Below are 24,296 nucleotides of genomic sequence, written 5' to 3' on the forward strand. Positions count from 1 at the left end.
GTACCAAGTTTCATACTTTTATGAAAAAGTTAAAGATTTTCTGACAAAACCACCGGACTACCTCACAACATAACTGAATTGACCGTTAACTATTCACCTGTTTATAATATTGTACATGATATTATTGTAATCAGTGACCATCAAAACAGGAGTAGACATCACCTATTGTGTATTAATATGTTTGGTTCAGGAGTTATGATGCAAAATACATTATTTGGTAATGGCGGAAAGTAAAATGGCCGCCATGGCCACCAGGGGGCGTTTTTGCGATGGCTCCATATCTGAAAATGTTCAGGGCCCCAAACTGTACAGTGTACCAAGTTTCATGCTTTTATGAAAAAGTGAACGATTCACCTAAAATATCGTCTCAATCCTCCGGACTAACAGGTGAAAGCATGGCAACAAAGGTGGTCAAAAGAGTAAACCAGAGAACCAGATTTATGGGCAGAGTTTCCTCTTTTGTCAACCCTCAGGACCCTCTCAGGGGCCCTGATTCAGCCCCTTTTTGACTATGCTTGTTCCTCTTGGTACTCCAACACCTCAGTGTCACTGAGGACTAAGCTTCAAACCTCCCAAAACAAACTGATTCGACTACTTCTCAGACTGGGGCCCATGACCCACCTCTCTCCCACTCACTTTGCCAGCCTAGGCTGGCTCAGGGTGGAAGACAGGGTTAAACAACTAAAAATGGGACTGGTCTTCAAAATTGTAAATGCAGATTTGCCCGAAATGCCCCCTATACCCGCATATCTGTCTAAATACCTCCAAAAAGTTAGTGACACCCACAGTCACGAAACTAGAGGGAGCGTAAACAACAATCTGGTACCACCCACCCATAAAACAAACATGGGCAAATTCTCCTTCTACAGCACGGCCACCAAGGTATGGAATAGTCTAACCCCATCCCTCAAAAAATGCAGTTCGCTGGGCTCATTTAAAACAGCCCTAAAAACTCATCTTTCTGGAGGCCATAAGAGGAGGTAGTACCAGTTTCCCGGTAGACAGACGACCCCCCCCCCTTTTTTTTTTGTATATATTTTTTATTTTTCATGCTTTTTTTTGTACATAGTGGTAATTTTTCTCTGTATTTTTATGTTGATATTTGAACTGTTTGGTTGCTACTATTATGTCTATGAAATTAATTCAAGGACCCCAACGGAAACAAGTCCGCAAGGACTTTTTTGGTCAGACCTTTTATACAAAAGTATTATAAATGTACTGTGTTGTTTTACATTCTTTTGCCTAATAAACATTTCAGTCAATCAATTAATCAGACACACATGTGAAGACTGCATATAAATACTGTGAGGACAAAGAAACCGGCTCTGTTCCGGCCACACCATGTAGCAGCAAGGCTGACTCCTATACCTCTGTACTCTGTTTTATTCAATAAACCGACTTGAGGAACAACTGGTCTGGACCTTTCAACTTCTTCCAACACAGCAATAGACTACAATAGGAAGGGGGCATGTCTGATAAAATGATTATTAATGTCTAAATACAGAATCAAGCAACTTAAAAACTGTCTGGGGTGAAAAACAAAAGCCTGAGTAGACGTTAAAATTACACCAAACATGTTTGAAAGTGAAATATCCCTTTAATTACAATGTTCCTAGTTATTTTCCAGCACTGATCTGGATGCATGAACCCATGTGTGACGGGGAGCACTGGAGCAGGGGTGGAGAGTGGGTGTTTCCTGTTATGTAAGCGCTGTTCTTTCCTGTGTGCATCTGGGAGATTCTTTGCCACGAAGCGGAGAAGAGGAGTAGAACTACTGTTTATCAAGTCATTACCAGTGTCCTACTGAACTCAAGACCATAAAATGTCAGCAAGTAAAGTCACATCCCAGACGGTAAAACTGGACCTCAAATGTCGACTATCAAAATGGACTGAAGATGAACTATTTCGGGGTTTTAAAAGAGAGATGTTGTCAAAGAGCTTTTCAGCTGCATCAGAGGAGGAGCAGCGAGAGATCTACCAGCAAGCCATGCTGAAACCTGTGATAAAGTTACACAGAATAGGTGTGTGCTGTTTTTATGTACAGACTGAATGAACGTGAAGCCTGTGTGTGTGTGTGTGAGAGAGTGTGTGTGTGTGTGTGTGTGTGTGTGTGTGTGTGTGTGTGTGTGTGTGTGTGTGTGTGTGTGTGTGTGTGTGTGTGTGTGTGTGCGCGTGCGCGCGCGCGCGCGCGTGTGTGTGTGTGTGTGTGTGTCAAACGTAGAGAACACACAGGAGCAGCTCAAACGATAAAGCCATTTTGTCTCCGCCAGGCCGAAAGGCATGGTGAGAGTATGTTTTGCACCCTGTCTGTCCGTCCGTCCTTCCGTGTGTTCGTGTGTCCCTCCGTCCGTCCGTGCGTGCGTGCGTCGTTCTGTCTGTGTGCAGCTAATCTCCGGCACCGTTGGCTTGATTGCAGCGAAACTGTGCACACACACTCCCTGGATGCCAATTCAGAACCTCTGCCCCAACATTTTCACATGGGCCACCAGCAGGCCGATTTGTGAAAAACAATTTTTTTGACAGTAATCCTACAGATTTGATCCCAAAACCCCGCAAATCGGTACACAGTATCTCTATAGTCATTAAACGAAACTGGTCTTTCAAATTTTTCCTATTCCATCCTAAAATTGGCATCCAAAGTTTGCAGGAGTGCTCCGTTTTGAACAAAATGCCTCAAATCATGTACATAGTGTGCAATTTCCGTGACATTTTGCACACCCATTCCCAATAGGCCGAGGAAGAAATGCCACTTGAACTTTTTCAAATCAGCCTCATGGTGGCGCTATAACAGGCCGATTTGTGTTTTTACCTACAGTCTGCACCGATCTGTGTAAAACTTTGTATGCGCACTCCCTAGAGCCAAGGAAAACCTTCGCCCTGCACTTTTTCACATCTGCCTTTTATAGCGCCACCAGGAGGCCGACTTATGTAAAACACATTTTTTTAATATTAAGCCTTTAGATTTTATCCAAATTTCACAAAGATTTGTACACATGATCTCTATAGTCATGTGATCAAGACAGATCTGTTTGATTTTCCATATTCCATCCTGATTGGCTAAGATTGGCCTATTGGCCTGTTATAGCGCCACCAGGAGGCTGAATTTTACAAAACATATTTTTTATATATTACTCCTACAAATTTTGTCCAAACATCATGCAAATCTGTACACATTATTTCTACAGTCAAGTGATTAAGTCGGTTCTGTCCGATTTTTCATATTCCATCCTGATTGGCGACTTCCGAACATTGCTGGCCCACAATAACATACCTGACCTGGCGGAGACCTGTGCTCCGAGGAGCACTTTTTCTAGTTTTCCCTCTCTCTCTTTCTGTCCACAGTAACAATCAACCCTATTTTATGCGTCGGCTTATCTTCTCTTATCCCTGGTGTAACATACTTTCAAATGGGGGTCCTATAAAGATTGCCCGAAGTCCCATTGCTTTGCCCCAAATCCCTCCAAACAGTCTGGTGCAGTTTTTTTTTATTACAGTGCAGCCTGGGAAAAAATATGACTTGAATAACCCAAACATTAAGACTGACAAAAAAATTATAAAATAAAAATAAACTAGAAAAAATGCTCCTCGGAGCACAGGTCTCCGCCAGATCAGGTAGGTTATTGTGGGCCAGCAATGTTCGGAATTCACCAATCAGGATGTAATATGAAAAATCGGACGAATCCGTCTAAAGTGTGTACCGATTTGTGTATGTTTGGACACAATTTGTTTGTTGAGTAATATTAAAAACCTCCTGGTGCCGCTATAATAGGGCAATGATAAAAGGGTGGCATTTGTTCCTCAACGTAGTTTCACCGCACTTGAAGTTTCACCGCAATCGGACGCTGCGTTCATGATTGGCATTTTTGTTCAAAACGGTCCACTCCTGCAAACTTTAGATATCAATCTCAGCCAATCAGGATGAAATATGACAAATCAAACAGATCGGTCTTGAATACATGACCATAGAGATCCGATTTGAAGGAGTCATGCAATCTGAAGGAGAACTATCAATAAATGTGTTTTACATAAGTCAGCCTCCTGGTGGTGCTATAAAAAACAGATGGGAAAAATGCAAGGCAAAGGTTTTTTCTTGGCCTCTAGGGATTTTTACGCAGATCGTTGCAGTTATAGGTATAAACGTGAATCAGCCTGTTATAGCGCCTCCATGAGGCTGATTTGAAAATGTTCAAGTGGCATTTTTTCCTTGACCTAGTAGGAACGTGCGTACAAAATTGCACGCTGTGTTCATGATTTGAGGCATTTTGTTCAAAACGGAGCACTCCTGCAAACCTTGGAAGCCAATCTTAGCCAATCAGGATGGAATATGAAAAATCTGAAAGAACTTCTTCGTTTAATGACGATTGAAATACTGTGTATTTGGACAAAATCTGTATGTGTACTGTCAAAAAAATGTGCATTGCAAAAAGCGGCCTCCGGGTGGCGCTATAACAAACCCATGTGAAGAATTTGGGGCAGAGGTTCTGCTCTGGCATCCAGGTAGTGTGTGTGCACAGCCATCCTGCCAACGGTGCCGGAGATTAGCTGTCCACAGAACCACACACACACACACACACACACACACACACACACACACACACACACACACACACACACACACACACACACACACGGACGGACGGACGGACGGACGGACGGACAGGGTGCAAAACATAGTCTAGGGCTAGGCCATGCCTTTCGGCCTGGCGAAAACTACCCAAACAAACAAGAAACTGCTGCAGGCTACCTTCTGCAAAGGGTCCTGGCAGCTCTCCCCTGGGTGTTATCTGCTTGTTGCTCAAAGCCAAACCAAACTAATGTACCCTGCAGCCTATATTTTATACTAGGTGAGACCTTAGTAACCACTTAAATCCTAACCAAGGCTAACCGAGGCCTATGAGTTGTCTACACGATTACACTGTTTAACAAAATAAATCCCAAATACATTATTTCAGGCGCACCTTCATCAGCAAGATTATTTAACATAAGAGAGCTCTTAGATATTAAACATGGCGAATCATGATTAACTTAAATTAAATAAATAGAAATGCTTAAAACCCATGAGTAGTCTTTGTGTTCTTTTATAATGCATTGTGAGGTACAAAAGATAAAACATAGGATGATGACATGCAACAACACTAATGTCCTAGCCTGGTTCAAGACCATAGACCCCGCCCACTCTCTGAGTGGACTGCCTCTCTTGGTCTGGTGTTGTAATGTGAACCTAGGATTTATTCAGTACAAAAATGTATTGTCCAATGAGAGTCGGAGGTGGGGGTGGGGATCCCTTGTGATTGGTTTAGGGAAATTCTAAACCAATTCTAATTGGTTTAGGAAAATTCAAATCCCCTCCCCCTTGTAATCGCCTACGCTGGAGCTCCACACAGCTTCAGTCTGATAATCAGGCTACTAATGTCTATGAACAAACTCTTCCAAGCTGCCTTGATGTTAATTGGAAGCAGCTGTGCAGTGAGAGTATGCATGTGTGTTCCTCTTCAGTCTATACAGTAGGTCACGAGCTGCCCCATGGCAGGTGCGTTCTCAAATAGGCCTACATATCTATATTGAGGGCTTAATGCATGATTGGAATGACAGATGAATATATTCAGGGCTTTTTGTATTTTTTTTGTCTCTTTTCTTTCATTAGATCCAAAGCTACTCAGTAAACATTTGACGCCCAGGGCTAACAACACCCATCCTAAAGTTTTCCATCGATGTGAGAAGAACAGAGCTGTAGCAGCGATGCAGACCACCATGTTGAAACCTGTGATCAAGTTACACAGAATAGGTATGTACTGTTTTATTATGTCACTGTAAACATTTAGTCTAATAGGTATGTACTGTTTTATTATGTCACTGTAAACATTACATTTTGTCTAATAGGTAGGTACAGTAACACATTAGGGCTAAAAGGATAACACAACAAAGTCCCGAGGGCTTGTTTCCATTGTGGTCCTATGTATTCAATTCATCAACAGAGCATAGATTATTAACACATGAATACATGTCATCAACATAGCTATACTGTAGTTACAGAGGAAAAAAATTACCCAGGTGAACCCCAAGTTCAAGTTGCAATGTTTCCCCTACGATGAAGTTGTGGCAGCGGTGTTGAATAATAATGTGGAAGAATATCATTTTTCACCCTCAACATAGTTTTGCGAGAGAACACAAAACTATCTTGAGGGAACGAGAAAATATTCCAGATGAAACTTTTTTCACCGACCAGTTTTTTTTTTATCCTTAAAACTTTTTTTCTCCTCCATGTCCCTTTAGGAGCTCTGTATGTAAGACATTCTAGAACTACAATGTTTTAAGAAAGTAGTAGTGAGATTGTATTCAGAATATTATATACATAATAGTATGTACATAAGCCTGGAAGCGACGATGGAGGGCCAGCGGTGCCGGAGATTAGCTGTCCACAGACAGAACCACACACACACACACACACACACACACACATGGACGGACGGACGAAGGGACGGACGGACGGACGGACGGACGGACGGACGGACGGACGGACGGACGGACGGATGGACGGACGGACGGACGGACGGACGGACGGACGGACGGACGGACGGACGGACGGACGGACGGACGGACGGACGGACGGACAGGTTGCAAAACATAGTCTAGGGCTATAGGCCATGCCTTTCGGCTAAAACTACCCAAACAAACAAGAAACTACCTTCTGCAAAGGGTCCTGGCAGCTCTCCCCTGGGTGTTATCTGCTTGTTGCTCAAAGCCAAACCAAACTAATGTACCCTGCAGCCTACATTTTACACTAGGTGAGACCTACCGAAAGGACATCAATTTATTGTTGGTAACCACTTAAATCCAATAAGGCTAACCGAGGCCTACGAGTTGTCTACACGATTACACTGTTTAACAAAATAAATCCCAAATACATTATTTCAGGCGCACCTTCATCAGCAAGATTATTTAACATAAGAGAGCTCTTGGACATTAAACATGGCGAATCATGATTAACTTAAATGAAATAAATAGAAATGCTTGAAACCCATGAGTAGTCCTTGTGTTCTTTGACAATGCATCGTGAGGTACAAAAGATAAAACATAGGATGATGACATGCAACAACACTAATGTCCTAGCCTGGTTCCAGACCATAGACCCCGCCCACTCTCTGAGTGGACTGCCTCTCTTGGTCTGGTGTTGTAATGTGAACCTAGGATTTATTCGGTACAAAAATGTATTGTCCAATGAGAGTCGGAGGTGGGGGTGGGGATCCCTTGTGATTGGTTTAGGGAAATTCTAAACCAATTCTAATTGGTTTAGGGAAATTCAAATCCCCTCCCCCTTGTAATCGCCTACGCTGGAGCTCCACAAAGCTTCAGTCTGATAATCAGGCTACTAATGTCTATGAACAAACTCTTCCAAGCTGCCTTGATGTTAATTGGAAGCAGCTGTGCAGTGAGAGTATGCATGTGTGTTCCTCTTCAGTCTATAGGTCACGAGCTGGCAGGTGCGTTCTCAAATAGGCCTACATACAGTATCTATATTGAGGGCTTGGAATGACAGATGAATATATTCAGGACTTTTTTGTATTTTTTTTGTCTCTTTTCTTTCATTAGATCCAGAGCTATTCAGTAAACATTTGACGCCCAGGGCTAACAACACCCATCCTAAAGTTTTCCATCGATGTGAGAAGAACAGAGCTGTAGCAGCGATGCAGACCACCATGTTGAAACCTGTGATCAAGTTACACAGATTAGGTATGTACTGTTTTATTATGTTCACTGTAAACATTTAGTCTAATAGGTAAGTACTGTTTTATTGTGTCACTGTAAACATTAAGTTTAGTCTAATAGGTAGGTACAGTAACACATTAGGGCTAAAAGGCAAAAACAAAACAACACAAAAAAGTCCTGAGGACTTGTTTCCATTGTGGTCCTATGTATTCAATTCATCAACAGAGCATAGATTATTAACACATGAATACATGTCATCAACATAGCTATAGTTACAGAGGAAAACATTTACACAGGTGAACCCCAAGTTCAAGTTGCAATGTTTCCCCTACGATGAAGTCATGTCAGCGGTGCTGAGTAATAATAATAATAATAATAATAATATAATTTTTCACCCTCAACGTTTTGTGAGAGAACACAAAACTATGTTGAGGGAACGAGAAAATATTACAGATTAAAAAATGTTCACGACCACCGTTTTTTTTTCTCCTTCAAACTTTTTTTCTCCTCCATGTCCCTTTAGGAGCTCTGTATGTAAGACATTCTAGAACTATATTTTTTTAAAGAAACAAGTAGTGAGACTTTATTCAGAATATTATATACATAAGGTGCCTGGAAGCGACGATGGAGGACATGTCTGAGGATGACCTAGAGAGAGATATCATTTTTATTACAACAGAGATTGCATGTTATTTCAAAACATGTTATGCTTTTTTATCTCCCCTCACTCACCATCCAAGATGTCTTTCCTGCTCAACTACAACTGAAGAAACATATCTACAGCAGTAACAGTCATCTAAAAAATCACCAGAGAATTCACACAGGACAAAAGCCCTACCGCTGTGACCAGTGTGGGACAAGGTTCAGCCGCAGCAGTAATCTCAAAGATCACCAGAAAATACATACAGGAGAGAAGCCATACCACTGTGACCAGTGTGGGAAACGGTTCAGCCAGAAAGGTGCTCTCAAAGGGCACCAGAGAATTCATACAAGGGAGAAGCCCTACCGCTGTGACCAGTGTGGGATAAGGTTCAGCCAGAGCAGTAGTCTCAAAAGTCACCAGAGAATTCACACAGGAGAGAAGCCGTACCGCTGTGACCAGTGTGGGACAAGGTTCAGCCGCAGCAGTAGTCTCAAAGATCACCAGAAAATACATACAGGAGAGAAGCCATACCACTGTGACCAGTGTGGGATAAGGTTCAGCCAGAGCAGTAGTCTCAAAAGTCACCAGAGAATTCACACAGGAGAGAAGCCCTACCGCTGTGACCAGTGTGGAACAAGGTTCAGCCACAGCAGTGGTCTCAAACATCACCAGATAACTCATAGAGGAGAGAAGCCCTACCACTGTGACCAGTGTGGGAAAGGGTTCAAATGGAGCACAAGTCTTCAACTTCACAGAGAAATGCATGCAGGGGTGAAGCCCTACCACTGTGACCAATGTGGGACATGGTTCAGCAGAAACAGTGGTCTCAAACGTCACCAGAGAATTCATGCAGGAGAGAAGCTCTACCGCTGTGACCAGTGTGGGACAAGGTTCAACAGAAAAGATACTCTCAAAGATCACCAGAAAATTCATACAAGGGAGAAGCCGTACCACTGTGACCAGTGTGGAATAAGTTTCAGCCAGAGCAGTAGTTTCAAAAACCACCAGAGAATTCACACAGGAGAGAAGCCATACCACTGTGACCAGTGTGGATCAAGGTTCAGTAGAAAATATTATCTCAAAGAGCACCAAATAATTCATACTGGAGAGAGGCCCTACCGCTGTGACCAGTGTGATACAAGGCTCAGATCAAAGAGTTATCTCAAACTTCACCAGAGAATGCATAGAGGAGAGAAGCCCTACCACTGTGACCAGTGTGGGATAAGGTTCAGCCAGAGCAGTAGTCTCAAACGTCACCAGAGAATTCACTGCAGGAGAGAAGTCCTACCACTGTGACCAGTGTGATACAAGGTTCAGCCAGAGCAGTCATCTCAAACTTCACCAGATAATTCATACGGGAGAGAAGCCCTACCACTGTGACCAGTGTGGGAAACGGTTCCCCCAGAGCAGTCAGCTCAAAAGTCACGAGAGAACTTATAGAGGAGAGAAGACCTGACCTACCACTGACAGTTGGAGATTTTGAGTAAAAAGCTTCTCTGTAAAGTCTCACCGCACACACACACACACACACACACACACACACACACACAGACACAGACACACACACACACACACACACACACACACACACACACACACACACACACACACACACACACACACACACACACACACACACACACACACACACATACATGTGTGCCCACATCCACAGAGGTTGATATAAAAGTTACCATGGAAAATCATGATAATGATGATGGTGAGGATGAAACTTTGAAAATAATTTCTTCTGGACAGTGTTTAAGGTGTAGCTGAGGAATAGAAGCTGCATTGGTGGAGTTCAGACCGGGCTGTGATGGATCTAATTCTGCTTCCTCTGACATGTAGACCTGTGACAATTATTACATAATTGCCTAATGACAATTATTTGAGATAATCACAATTATTCGTCAGAATGGTTTCCCTTCATCTATATAAATGTATCTGTTGAAACGGTTTCATACATTTTCAAACATTAAAAAAAATAGCGGAAATAGCAGATCTACAAGCTTACAACGTGTCGCAGTGCGCGACACGTTTTGAGCTTGTAGATCAGCCCTTTCCGCTAGGTAAAACTACATTTTACAAAAAAAAAAACGGGGGAAAAAGTACCCGAATCCGCGCGCGCGCGGGGGGGGGGGGGGGGGCACGTGCATGCGCGCGTGCATGTGCGGACCCTAGCCTTATTCAAAAACGTATTTGTGGACCTTCAAGATTTGTTGTTGAGTACAGCCATTAGCAAAAAATCTGTAATGTAACGTATGACCGGGAACGCATCAGTGTCATTTCTTTATTTCTTTAGGCTATTAAAAAATAGCAGATATACAGTACAAGCTCATAGCGCGGCACCGAGTGACATGCTATGAGCTTGTAGATCTGCTATTTTTGAAAAATATTGACAATTTGTGCAAATTATATTTACATTTTAACTCCGATCTGTGCTTCTGGCGGTCCCTGGAACAAAATATTTTTAGATGGGGGTCCGCGGCCAAATACATTATCATTTTGGGGGTCCTTGACATGGAAAAGTTGGAGCACCACTGATATAGCAACATACTGTTAGGATTTAGAAAACATTTTTAGATAGGTATTTGGCCGCTTACCCCCATCTCAAAAATGTTTTTGTTCCAGGGACGCCCCCATAAGCAAAGATTTTAGTTACAAATGTTCGCTTTAAAAATATATATATTCAAAGATTTGCTCATTTTTTTTGGTATATGCTATATTTTGAATAGCCAAATAAATTTACTAAATGGCACAGATTCTTTCCCGGTCTTAATGGGTTAAGAAAGCTATCAAATGTGATGTCATGTGCAGATGAGACAGGTTATGTCTCACCTGCACATGAGACTATATGCATAAAGGTCTACAGTATGTCCTATATATGTTATTGATCATTTGCTGCACCTTATTTATCTGCTGCTATTTTTTTAACCTCATATATATATACCTGTTAGTGTTAGGGATTCTTGTTATTTACATGCCTTGGTAAGTGTCAATGTATGTACATATTTGAACCAGAGGGAGAACTAACTAGGAGCTAACTAGGGGAGCAGGGAGCAGGCCCTAAAAATAGCACGCTGACAGGAACGCTGCAGCGGCTAAGATAGTCAGAGCAGGCCGTCAGTGGAAAGCATTGTTCTGCCAGCACGGAAAGGACTGGGGTCAGAGTGACTTAAACTGGCGAGGATTACTATAGGTTTTCTTCCTATCTCTTGATGTTCATCTGTCATGTGTTGCAATGTGTTGCAACATTTTATGATTGTCCCGAAATAAGATGTATTGAGGTCATGACATTTAGAACTAAAGATCCAGGGGATTGTGTAATGACCAAATTGTATATAAACCATGATCCGAGACCTCTCATGTCATCTAATCAAGCCAGGGTTCGGATCCGACTGCTTTGCATGGCTGATACCTTCAATAAACTGACCATCTAACTCAACACGTCGTAGTCTGTCATATCTTCAGAAATTCTCAACAAATTCTCAACATAGTAGTAGTATACTAGTATAGTAGTAGTATACTATATACTATGTATATTTTTACTTCGCCACCCAAGTCAGGCCATGGGAATCGTTTGGTACTGTAGGTTCCTCCTTCCTGTGAAAACTGTTGTCTGGTGACAGAGACTAAACAGGCGGGTCCCACTGTCCTGTTGTGCTGCCCAGAAACACTGTAGGCCCAGAGAGAGAGAGAGAGAGAGAGAGAGAGAGAGAGAGAGAGAGAGAGAGAGAGAGAGAGAGAGAGAGAGAGAGAGAGAGAGAGAGAGAAGATAGAAGACCTTTATTGATCCCATGAGGGAAATTCAGGTGTCATAGCAGCACTGCAGTAGGCATGAAATACAACTTTACAATTCAATGCTGTGTTGTAAAGAAAGTATATAACATTGTACAAATTATGTGATTGATTGATTGATTGATTGATTGATTGAATACTTTATTAACAGTTTGCAAAAGGTACAGAGGTACAGTTATAACATATTGCTATAAGGATAAAACAAAAGGCCCTGAGGGCTTGTTTCCATTGTGTTGTACAGCCATTCAATGTACCCTTCGCTAAGCCGTACCCACTGCACTCTGTCAGACCCAGGCCTGGCAAGCTCTGCTTCTCACCCAGTTTAACCCTTTAACAGTCTGCTCAACCAATTGGTAGAGCACATTTTAAGTCACTATTTCTCATTGACAACATTGCTGAACTTAACTCAACCTGATTGAGCCCTTTCTACCATTTGGTTGAGGTATGTTATGGCAAAAAAAGGTCCACCAGATGTCACTGTTTCCCAGTCACATGGATTCTCAGGTAGCCACTTTTTAGGAAGTGAAAATCAATTAATCCACTCCTGAAAGGTGGGATTTTTTTGGTTGAAATTTCAGAGGTAAGATTTTTTTTTTGTCATATTATCATCTCAGAGGTGTTACTGAACCTGATTATGTAGCTTGATACAATAAAAAAAAATCTAATAATGGTCTAATAATTTTCTGAAAACATGCTCTACCAAACGGGTTGTTTGTCACTTTATGGTAAGTAGTGAAGCTAAACTAAAGTAATTAAAATGTACTATTTGCTATGGATAAATAGGGCTTTTGCTAATTCAGTGTTGTTAATATAATACATATAATGTTATTTCATTATATTTATGTATTAGTATGATTTTATTCCTATCTAAAAAAACATGCTCAACCAAATGGTTGAATTGTCATTTAATGGTAAAGGTTAGTGGTGCTGAAATAAAAAATGGACTATTTTGATGATCTGTGTGATGAAGAAGATGACCAAACAGATGATGCTGATCAACTCTCACAAGCAGAAGAGACTGGGAACATAATGGGAGACATATTTCTCAGTGAATGCATATAAATCAATGTATATGCATGAAACTTTTACCATTACCATAAAGTGACATCTCAACCGTTTGGTAGAGGCCTATATTTGGAAAACTGTTGGGTCTGTTAAAGAAATTATAATTGATAGTTGTTACTATTGCCCCAAATAAATAAAAAATGCAAAGAAATAATTTTTCCAATGCTTTTTTCTTGGGGTGACCTTTAAAGGGTTAAGTGCAGATTTCAGCTTGGGAAAAGCACCCTCCAACCGTTTTCTGGGTACGTGGAATCTGTCGCTGGTTCATAGTCACCATTGCGTTATAGTGGTATTCCTATTCTTGCTATTATGTAGCAAATGATTGCCAGACCATATGCCAACTTAACAACGGTTGCTAAGCTAGTATTGGACAATCGCTTTTTGGGGTGGGGTTTAGCGAAGGGTCAAGACATATAAGACATTCAACACTACACAAGAGATCATCAATACTAGGAGGAGCAGTAAAAGTATATTAAAGAAAACTACACTGTAGAATTAAATGAACACAATTTTACATTGTAGTTTGGGGTCTAGAGATAGCAACTCATATCAAATTGTGGTCTGTGGCCTGATGCATATCAAACTGTGATGCTTGAAATGGGAAACACTGATCTGAACAGTTGTTATTTAGCCTAATAACCACCACAGTAACGTAGACTAATCATACTGTTTACCAATCACCAGTGGTGAAGTGTCTGAATGTGTGGTTATACAGTGTATGACCTCCTTTGATCAGTGGCATGAAACATTTTTAAACATTTTACGTGAAAGTGAAAGTGGTTAAAGGAGCTACACCATGAATTTAAAAAAAATATTTGATATTTAATATCATATGGTGTATGTCCCTCAAACCTTTTTCAAAAGGTTTGAGCCTAAATCATCACTTAGATATACTCATCCCAAGTCAATTGTCTCTGGCTTATACAGCACTTTCAGCTGCAATACCAAAACGTCCTCTTGTGCAGGGGGGGGCTACTGAGCAATTCTGTCTGTTAATAAAAAAGAATATTAAAAAAAAATATTTTAAAAAAAAAGAGGAAAAATTCTGCATAAAAAGAAGCATCTAAGAAAAATACAAAATCGAAAAAAAAACACTTTGAACATTTTTGAACAATTCCACCAAGTGTTTGAGGTGCCTGTTTCACCCACTTCCGGGGGGTGGAGCCAAAATCCGAGCCCGAAATATTTGTTCGTAGACCCCCACTTAGGGGGGGTAGAAAAAGTTTCGGAGCAATTCGGGCACTTTTCATTTAACATTGGGTTTGCCATCATTAATGTTTATGACATCATAAACATTTCCATTCTGAGATCGCCTGTTCAGACACGCCCATTCTGGAAATCCATGAAATGAGAAGGAATGACTGAATTAAAAAAAAAAACATTTTTTTGGGTATAAGAGACACTGGGGACCCCAAAAAAAAAACCAAGAAAAAAGTGATTTTCATGGTGTAGACCCTTTAAGTGTGTCTGTAAGTTTGATAAATATTGAACCAATGAAAAGTATTAACAAGAGGTTGTGATTATGAATAATAATAATTACATTGGATACATTTATATTTTCTGAAAATGAAATACAAGGTTTCCACCCGACAGCGACGATATGTTAGTATTTTATGTTTCTATCTGCTTTGATCATAGGTTTTTATAATACTGCACATCATTTAATACACTGATATGATTCAAGAATACATGCTTTCATTCAATGACTGTTGATTCATTTTCACACCATATTCTTTATTTTAATCCCAGCATGTGACATTGTGTGAAATAAATGATGATAATAAAATCATCTGTTGGCATTAAGAAGAAGTCAGTGATATTTCCATCAGTGAAACAGAACACAAAATTGTCTCGTACATGATTATTATGCTTAGACTGAAGAGCTATGGGTGTTCCTACAAGCACGACACGTTGGGTGCTTGTACAGTAGATCTGCTATCTTTGACGTGTGTGTGTGTGTGTGTGTGTGTGTGTGTGTGTGTGTGTGTGTGTGTGTGTGTGTGTGTGTGTGTGTGTGTGTGTGTGTGTGTGTGTGTGTGTGTGTGTGTGTGTGTGTGTGTGTGTGTGTGCGTGCATGCGTGCATGTGTGTTTGTTGGGGGTATGGGGTGTTATTACTGTTATTTGCAGGCCAGCCTGTGTATCTCTCTGCTCTCTTGTCTATGTGGAGATCTGGCTTGTGCAATCTGGCCAGGGGCCACATTGTGCAACCCAGCTTACTGCTGCCAGCTGTTCAGGGGTCCTTCATGAGAATGAAAGACACTCATTGATCAACCCAGGGCCACATGTTGTTAAGGCACACCATTACTCCAATCTGCACCAAACTTGTATTGGCACAAACACTGTTCAGGGGTCTGGCAGCATGAGGGTCTGCCTCACATAATATGAAACACTACATCAGTGTTACACAGTGTTTAACACTACATCAGTGTTACACAGTGTTTAACACTACATCAGTGTTACACAGTGTTTAACACTACATCTGTGTTACACAGTGTTTAACGCTACATCAGTGTTACACAGTGTTTAACTCTACATCAGTGTTACACAGTGTTTAACTCTACATCAGTGTTACACAGTGTTTAACACTACATCAGTGTTACACAGTGTTTAACTCTACATCAGTGTTACACAGTGTTTAACACTACATCACGTACATCAGTGTTACACAGTGTTTAACACTACATCAGTGTTACACAGTGTTTAACACTACATCACGTACATCAGTGTTACACAGTGTTTAACACTACATCAGTGTTACACAGTGTTTAACACTACATCACGTACATCAGTGTTACACAGTGTTTAACACTACATCAGTGTTACACAGTGTTTAACACTACATCAGTGTTACACAGTGTTTAACTCTACATCAGTGTTACAGCACTGTTTAACACTTCAAATGGCCATAACGTTGTCACCATTGCTCTGATCATCAGAATTTAGGACTAGATTTGAAATCTAGTAATCTAAATCTTCAAAGTAACTTAAGATGTCGAATAATTGTAGTGGAGTAAAAAGTGTCACCAGAACCACACGTCATGGGTTCTGGTGACTGCTATTGTCCTTCTAGTGCGTGAGGGGGCCATGATTTTATTATTTTATTTATTTATTTTAAATTTTCCCCCAAAACATTATACAAAATAGATGAAAAAAGTAAATGAAAAAACAGGCATTAGAAGGATAATATCAGTCACCAGAACCAAGGATGTGTGTTTACTTTTCAATGCATCTAAAATGGTTAAGAGTTTGAAGTTAATATGGGTTTATATAGGAAGGGGATGTGTCTGATAAAACAATGATCAAATGTCTAAATACTGAATCAAGCAACTTCAAAACGTAAAACCACAAAGTCCTGAGTAGACGTTAAAATGACACCAAACATGAAAGTGAAATATCCCTTTAAGTACAAAGTTCCTTGTTAATTTCCAGCACTCATCTGGATTCTTGTACCCATGTGTGACGGGGACAGCTGGAGCAGGGTGGTTCCTGTTACAGTATGTAAGCGCTGTTCTGTCCTGTGTGGATCTGGGAGATTATTTGCCAGGACGCGGAGAAGAGGAGTAGACCTACTGTTTCTCAAGTCATTACCAGTGTCCTACTGAACTCAAGACCATAAAAATGTCAGCAAGTAAAGTCAAATCTCAGACCGTACAACAGGGCCTTGAATGTCGACTATCAAAATGGACCGAAGATTAACTATTTCGGGATTTCAAAAGAGAGATGACGTCAAAGAGCTTTTCAGCTGCGTCGGAGGAGGAACAGCGAGAGATCTACCAGCAAGCCATGCTGAAGCCTGTGATAAGGTTACACAGAATAGGTGTGTGCTGTTTTTATGTCAGATACAGAAATGTTCTTGGTACTAGTCGACAGAGTATGCTTCCTTCCAGCAGTAAATCAACTCTAGACTAGAAAAAGTGCTCCTCAGAGCACTCACCACAGGTCTCCGCCAGGTCAGGTAGGTTAATTTGTGGCCTCCTGATGGCGCTATAATAGGCCAATGTGAATAGGGTGCCATTTCTTCTTAGGCCTTTCACGGCAATCGGACACTGCATTCATCATTTGAGGCATTTTGTTTCAAAAATGTGTTTTGCTAAATTAGACCTGCTGGTGGCGCTATAACAGGCCAATGTGAAAAGGGTGTTATTTCTTCCTCTGCCTAGTAGAAATATGCGTAAAAAAATTCACTGAAATCGCATGCAGCATTTTTTTCAAAACCAACCAATCCTGCAAACTTTGGAAGCCAATCTTAGGTAATCAGGATGGAATATGGGAAATCGGACAGATCTGTGTTGATCACATGACTATAGAGATACTGTGTACCGATTTGTGTGATATTTGGACAAAATCTGTAGGAGTAGTATCAACAAATGTGTTTTGCACAAATCGGCCTCCTGGTGGCGCTATAACAGGCCAATCTGAAAAATTTGGCCCAGAGGTTCTGAATTGGCATCCGGGGAGTGTGTGTGCACAGTTTCTCAGTGACCGGGCCAACGGTGCCGGAGATTAGCTGGTCATAGACAGAAGGATACACACACGGACACATGGACACACGGCAATAAGAGCTACAGACTGAATGAACGTGAAGCCAGTGAGTAGTAAGCGTGCGTGCGTACGTGCGTGCGTGCGTACGTGCGTGCGTGCGTGCGTGCGTGCGTGCGTGCGTGCGTGCGTGCGTGCGTGCGTGCGTGCGTGCGTACATGGAAAACAAATGAATCCTATCTGAGTTCTGTATCCACAGTACATCACAGTGGAAACAAGTCTCCGGGACTTTTTTGTGTTATCCTTTTAGTCTTAATGTCTGACTGTACCACATGCTGTTTACATTTCTGATCAATTAAGTATTCAATCAATCCAAAAACAAGTATCAAACTCTCTCTCTCTCTCTCTCTCTCTCTCTCTCTCTCTCTCTCTCTCTCTCTCTCTCTCTCTCTCTCTCTCTCTCTCTGTCCACAGTAACAGAATGCAGTTTGTGAAACGCTACTCTCTCTCTCTCTCTCTCTCTCTCTCTCTCTCTCTCTCTCTCTCTGTCCACAGTAACAGAATGCAGTTTGTGGAACGCTCCTCTTCTCTCTCTCTCTCTCTCTCTCTCTCTCTCTCTCTCTCTCTCTCTCTCTCTCTCTCTCTCTCTCTCTCTCTCTCTCTCTGCGCACACACACACACACACACACACACACACACACACACACACACACACACACACACACACACACACACACACACACACACACACACACACACACACACACACACACACACACACACACACACACACACACACACACACGGGGGCGGTGCCACAGTTGGTGGAATGTGACCTTGGCCTGCAGACTTCCACATGGAGACAGGATAGTGCAGTGTGCGATTTCCGGAAAATTTTCCCACTAGGTCGAGGAAGAAATGCCACTTGAATTTTTTTCACATCAGCCTTGATGGTGGCGCTTAGGCCTATTCGTGTTTTTAACAATAACTGCACCAATCTGTGTAAAACTTTGTATGAGCACTCCCTAGAGGCCAAAGAAAAACATTTGCCCTGCATTTTTCACATCTGCCTTTTATAGGGGCTGACTCATATAAAATACATGTTTTGATATTACTCCTTCAGAATTTATCCAAATTTCACGCAAATCGGTACACATGATCTCTATAGTCATGTGATCAAGACAGATCTGTTGATTTTTCTAATGTTCCATCCTGATTGGCTAAGATTGACATCTAAAGTTTGCAGGAGTGGCCCGTTTTTAACAAAATGCCACAAATCATGAACGCAGCGTCCGATTGCGGTGAAACTTGGCACGCACATTTGCACTTGACTACGCTGAGGAACAAATGCCACCCTTTTAACATTACACTTTTATAGCGCCGGCTGATTTTTGCAAAACTCCTAAAACGTTTGTCCAAACATCACGCAAATCAGCACACATTATCTCAACAGTCAAGTGATCAAGACGGATCCGTCAGATTTTTCATATTCCATCCTGATTGGCGAATTCCGAACATTGCTGGCTCACGATAAACTACCTGACCTGGCGGAGACCTGTGCTCGGAGGAGCACTTTTTCTAGTTAAGAAAATCTGTTTGATTACTTCAATGCTATTTTATGCTTCAACTTCTCTTAGCGTAACATACCTTCAAATGGGGGATGGCTCAGGCTCCAACCAGATAGACAAGCATCCCAGAATGCATTTTAAGTTCTTTTGCTTTTCCCCCAAATCCCTCCAAACAGTCCGTGCAGCTTTTTTACAGTGCAGCCTTGACTTGAAAAACCCAAACATTAAGAAAATAAATTACACAAACAAACAAGAAACTGCAGCAGGAATACCCTTCTGCAAATGGTCCTGGCAGCTCTCCCCTGGGTGTTATCTGCTTGTTGCTCCAAGCCAAACTGAACAGATGTACCCTGCAGCCTCCGTTTTATACTAGGGGAGACCTACCAAACCACATCAATTAGTAATTGGTTACCACCAGTGGTGGGAAGTAACTAAGTACATTTACTTAAGTACTGTACTTAAGTACAATTTTGAGGTATTTGTACTTTACTTGAGTATTTCCAATTTCCAATACTTATACTTCTACTCCACTCCATCTCGGATCCAAATATTGTAGTAGTTACTAGTTACTTTGTAGATTTTGATTATTATTACAAAACCTACATTAACCACTTCAGCTCTGCATACATTTCAAAAGATTTGCATACAGTTGAAAACTTTTTATTAAAGTTGAAAACTAATCATTCTGCATAATGAGTACTTGTACTTTTGGTACTTTAATTACATTTTGATGCCAATACCTTTGTACTTTTACTCAAGTACATTTGTAATTCCAGACTTTTACTTGTAACAGAGTATTTCTACATAGCAGTATTGACACTTTTACATAAGTAAAGCAATTGAGTACTTTTCCCACCACTGGTTACCAATTAATTCCAAATAAGGCTACCTGCTGCCCATGAGTTGTCTACACAATTACACTGTTTTACAAAATAAATACCAAACACATTATTTCAAGTGCCACATCATCCACAAGATGTGTTCTTTTACAATGCATTGTGAGGTACAAAAGATAAAACATAGGATGATGACAAGCAACAACACTAATGTCCATGAACAAAGTAAGCCAAGCTGGCTTGATGTTAATTGGAAGCAGCTGTGTAGTACTACTAGTGAGTATGCATGTGTGTTCGTCTTCAGTCTATAGGTCACGGGCTGCCCTGTGACATGTCTGTTAAAATACATATCAATATTGAAGGCTTAATGCCTGATTGGAATGACAGATGAATTGATTTGGGGCTATTTGTATTTTATTTGTCTCTTTTTGTTTTCATTAGATCCAGAGCTATTCAGTAAACATTTGACGCCCAGGGCTAACAACAACCATCCTAAAGTTTTCCATCGGTGTGAGAAGAACAGAGCTGTAGCAGCGATGCAGACCACCATGTTGAAACCAGTGATCAAGTTACACAGAATAGGTATGTACTGTTTTATTATGTTCACTGTAAACATTTAGTCTAATAGGTATACTGTTTTATTATTGAAAGGGATTTAATATCTATCTCCACTTGTAGTTTTCTGACAGATGCTTTTTCAGGCCATTTTTGAAAGAAGCCAGTGATTCCTATCAACAATCCGTGGTCCCGCCGGCGGGACCTCTGGTGTTTTTTGTGTACAAAAGTGTGTGTGTCACCTAGGTATATACCATTTTAAAGGTACAAGTCTTGAGATTAAAATTAGGCAAACTATTCCAAGATAGCATCAAAACTGACGCTACAATCAACGCCGAAGTCCGACATACAAAAACAAATAAACATTCACAAAGCTGCAGCGACTTGTTGAAAGTTGAATTCTACTCCACCAATATGAAATATTTCCACAAAAATGATTTGGGGAAGACGAGTGATTAAGTGATATAGAAACCTATGAATTGAATACCAAGGCCCTCATTGGAAACAAGTCCGCAAGGACTTTTATGAACGGACCTGTTAGACAAAGTATTTTAAATGTAACTGTGCTGTTTTAAATTTTTTGCCTAATAAAATATTCAATCAATCAACAAAAAAAACATAGGGCATAGCAGTTTTTGCCATTTTGTGGTTCCACTCCAAAAATTATTAAGATTTCCAAAAATATTTATATCTATTATTTTAAGCCTAAAATCAAGCCATCTAGGCTACTGGTGAATCATGACCATAACATATTTGATTCTGTGAAAAACATAGCATAGATACTGGTTCTAATTCTAAGATCCTACTTGCAAGCATTTTAATCATAACTGGATGCAGGACAAATCAAACATCATGCAGGCCAGGAATCGGCCTAAATGTTTGAATGGTCAATCTGTGCCTGGCAGTTGCTGTTGCGGACCTAAATTTAGAACATTATGAGTTGGTAATATAACACAGCTTGCATGTAATTTCAAAACAAATTCTGGTTTTTTTAAATCTCTCCTCATTCTCCATCTAAGACATCTTTCCTGCCCAACTACCACTGAAGAAACATATCTACAGCAGAAACAGTCATCTCAAACATCACCAGAGAATCCATACAGGAGAGAAGTTGTACCGCTGTGACGAGTGTGGGACAAGGTTCAGCCAGAGCTCTCATCTCAAACGTCACCAGAGAATTCATACAGGAGAGAAGCCCTACTGCTGTGACCAGTGTGGGACAAGGTTCAGCTTGAACAGTACTCTCAAAAATCACCAGAGAATTCACACAGGAGAGAAGCCGTACCACTGTGACCAGTGTGGGTCTAGGTTCAACAGAGAAGATGCTCTCAAAGGGCACCAGAGAATTCATACAAGGGAGAAGCCCTACCGCTGTGACAAGTGTGGAATAAGGTTCAGCCGGAGCGATATTCTCAAAAACCACCAGAGAATTCACACAGGAGAGAAGCCGTACCACTGTGACCAGTGTGGGATAAGGTTCAGCCAGAACAGTCATCTCAAAAATCACCAGAGAATTCACACAGGAGAGAAGCCATACTACTGTGACCAGTGTGGGAAACGGTTCAGCCAGAAAGGTGGTCTCCAAACTCACCAGAGAACTCATACTAGAGTGAAGCCCTACCACTGTGAACAGTGTGATAAATGGTTCACCACAAAGAGTTATCTCAAACTTCACCAGTTAATTCATACTGGAGAGAAGCTGTACCACTGTGACCAGTGTGGGAAACGGTTCAGCCAGAGCAGTGGTCTCAAAAAACACCAGAGAACTCATACTGGGGTGAAGCCCTACCACTGTGACCAGTGTGATAAAGAGTTCACCACAAAGAGTTATCTCAAACTTCACCAGTTAATTCATACTGGAGAGAGGCCCTACCACTGTGACCAGTGTGGGAAACGGTTCAGCCAGAGCAGTAGTCTCAAAAGTCACCAGAGAATTCATACAGGAGAGAAGCCGTACCACTGTGACCAGTGTGGGACAAGGTTTAGACAGAGCAGTAGTCTCAAAGATCACCAGAGAAGTCATACTGGGGTGAAACTCTACCACTGTGAAGAGTGTGATAAAGGGTTCACCACAAAGAGGTATCTCAAAGAGCACCAGGGAATTCATACGGGAGAGAAGCTCTACCACTGTGACCAGTGTGGGATACGGTTCCGCCAGAAAAGTGGTCTCAACAGTCACCAGAGAACTCATACGGGAGAGAAACCGTACCACTGTGACCAGTGTGGGAAACGGTTCCGCCAGAAAAGTAGTCTCAACAGTCACCAGAGAACTCATACGGGAGAGAAGCCCTACCTCTGTGACCAGTGTGATAAAGGGTTCGCCCAAAGGTATCAGCTCAAAAATCACCAGAGAATTCATACGGGAGAGAAGCCCTACCAATGTGAGCAGTGTGGGAAATGGTTCAGCCGGCGCAGTAGTGTCAAAAGTCATGAGAGAACTCATAGAGGAGAGAAGACCTGACCTACCACTGACAGTTGGAGATTTTGAGGAAGAGGCTTATCTGTAAAGTCTCACCACAAACAACATCACATTGTAAGCTACTTTGGGCAATGTAGTGACACACCGAAGAAACACAACATACACACATGCATACACACACACACACACACACACACACACACACACACACACACACACACACACACACACACACACACACACACACACACACACACACACACACACACACACACACACACACGTGTGCCCACATCCATAAAAGATAAAAGTTACCATGCATGGAAAATCATGATAATGATGATGGCGATGAAGAAACTTTCAAAATAATTTCTTCTGGTCAGTGTTTAAGGTGTAGTTGTGGAATAGAAGCTGAATTGGTGGTGTTCAGACCGGGCGGTGATGGATCTGATTCTGTACATCCTCTGACATGTACTGTATGCCTGTGAAAATTATTACATAATCACCTAATCGCAATCATTTCAGATCATCACAATTATTCGTCAGAATGGTTTCCCTTCATCCTTACAAACATTTTTAAAAATAGCAGAAATATAATATATCTACAATCTCACAATATGTCACGATGCACAAACCGTTGTGAGTTTGTACGATGCACAAACCGTTGTGAGTTTGTATTTCTGCTAGTTAAAACAAAATTCTATAAGTATACAGCAAATGTATTAGCATTGTACACTATTTATGTTTTTTTATAGATTTTGATTCGATTTTTGGTTTACATTAAAGCCCAAATGAAAAACAGAATTGTAATTTTGATTCATGTTATGTCTCACCTGCAGGTGTGATGTCACATGCAGTTGAGACAGGTTATGTCTCACCTGCACATGAGACTATATGCATGCATAAAGGTCAATGTACTAGATATGTTACTGTTCTTTTGCTGCACCAATATGTCTGCTGCTATTTTATTTTACTTCAAATATACCTGTCATTCAATGACTGTTTATTCATTTTCACAGCATATTCTTTATTTTAATCTTAGCATGTGACATATCTGAAATAAATGTGTGTAACAATCTGTCTACATTAAGAAGTAGTCTGTGATATTTCCACCTGTCTCGTAAATACTTATTATGCTTAGGCTGAAGGCTAGAGTGTTCCTACAATCACGACATGTTGGATGCTTGCTTATAGATCTGCTATTTGTTTTACAGATTTGGACACA

General features: G+C 41.1%; 1 protein-coding gene across 3 annotated transcripts; it reads left to right on the forward strand.

The window, feature by feature from the left end:
* The first annotated feature begins 1,909 nt into the window (after nt 1-1,909).
* On the forward strand, nt 1,910-24,026 carry LOC308089202 (uncharacterized protein). Of its 3 annotated transcripts, XM_080433775.1 has the most exons (5): nt 1,910-2,021; nt 5,645-5,785; nt 7,591-7,731; nt 20,539-20,679; nt 21,672-24,026. In XM_080433775.1, exons 1-5 carry the CDS (start codon nt 1,925-1,927, stop codon nt 23,111-23,113), a joined length of 1,962 nt encoding a protein of 653 aa, XP_080289901.1. In that variant the 5' UTR covers nt 1,910-1,924; the 3' UTR covers nt 23,114-24,026. The 3 variants fall into 3 exon arrangements, with proteins under 3 accessions (XP_080289901.1, XP_080289903.1, XP_080289902.1); XM_080433777.1 differs by lacking the exons at nt 20,539-20,679; nt 21,672-24,026 and adding an exon at nt 8,448-10,429; XM_080433776.1 differs by lacking the exons at nt 1,910-2,021; nt 5,645-5,785; nt 7,591-7,731 and adding an exon at nt 16,792-17,031.
* Nucleotides 24,027-24,296: the final 270 nt, after the last annotated feature.

The sequence above is a fragment of the Gymnoscopelus braueri genome, assembly GCF_963280865.1.
Source record: "Gymnoscopelus braueri genome assembly, chromosome: 7".
Lineage (NCBI taxonomy): Eukaryota > Metazoa > Chordata > Actinopteri > Myctophiformes > Myctophidae > Gymnoscopelus > Gymnoscopelus braueri.

Bases quoted from the DNA above. Each gene is read 5' to 3' on its own strand.
- LOC308089202 (XM_080433775.1), top strand. From the start codon at position 1,925: ATGTTGTCAAAGAGCTTTTCAGCTGCATCAGAGGAGGAGCAGCGAGAG. The intron at 2,022-5,644 runs GTGTGTGCTGTT...TTCTTTCATTAG, and splicing joins GATAAAGTTACACAGAATAG to ATCCAAAGCTACTCAGTAAA. The intron at 5,786-7,590 runs GTATGTACTGTT...TTCTTTCATTAG, and splicing joins GATCAAGTTACACAGAATAG to ATCCAGAGCTATTCAGTAAA.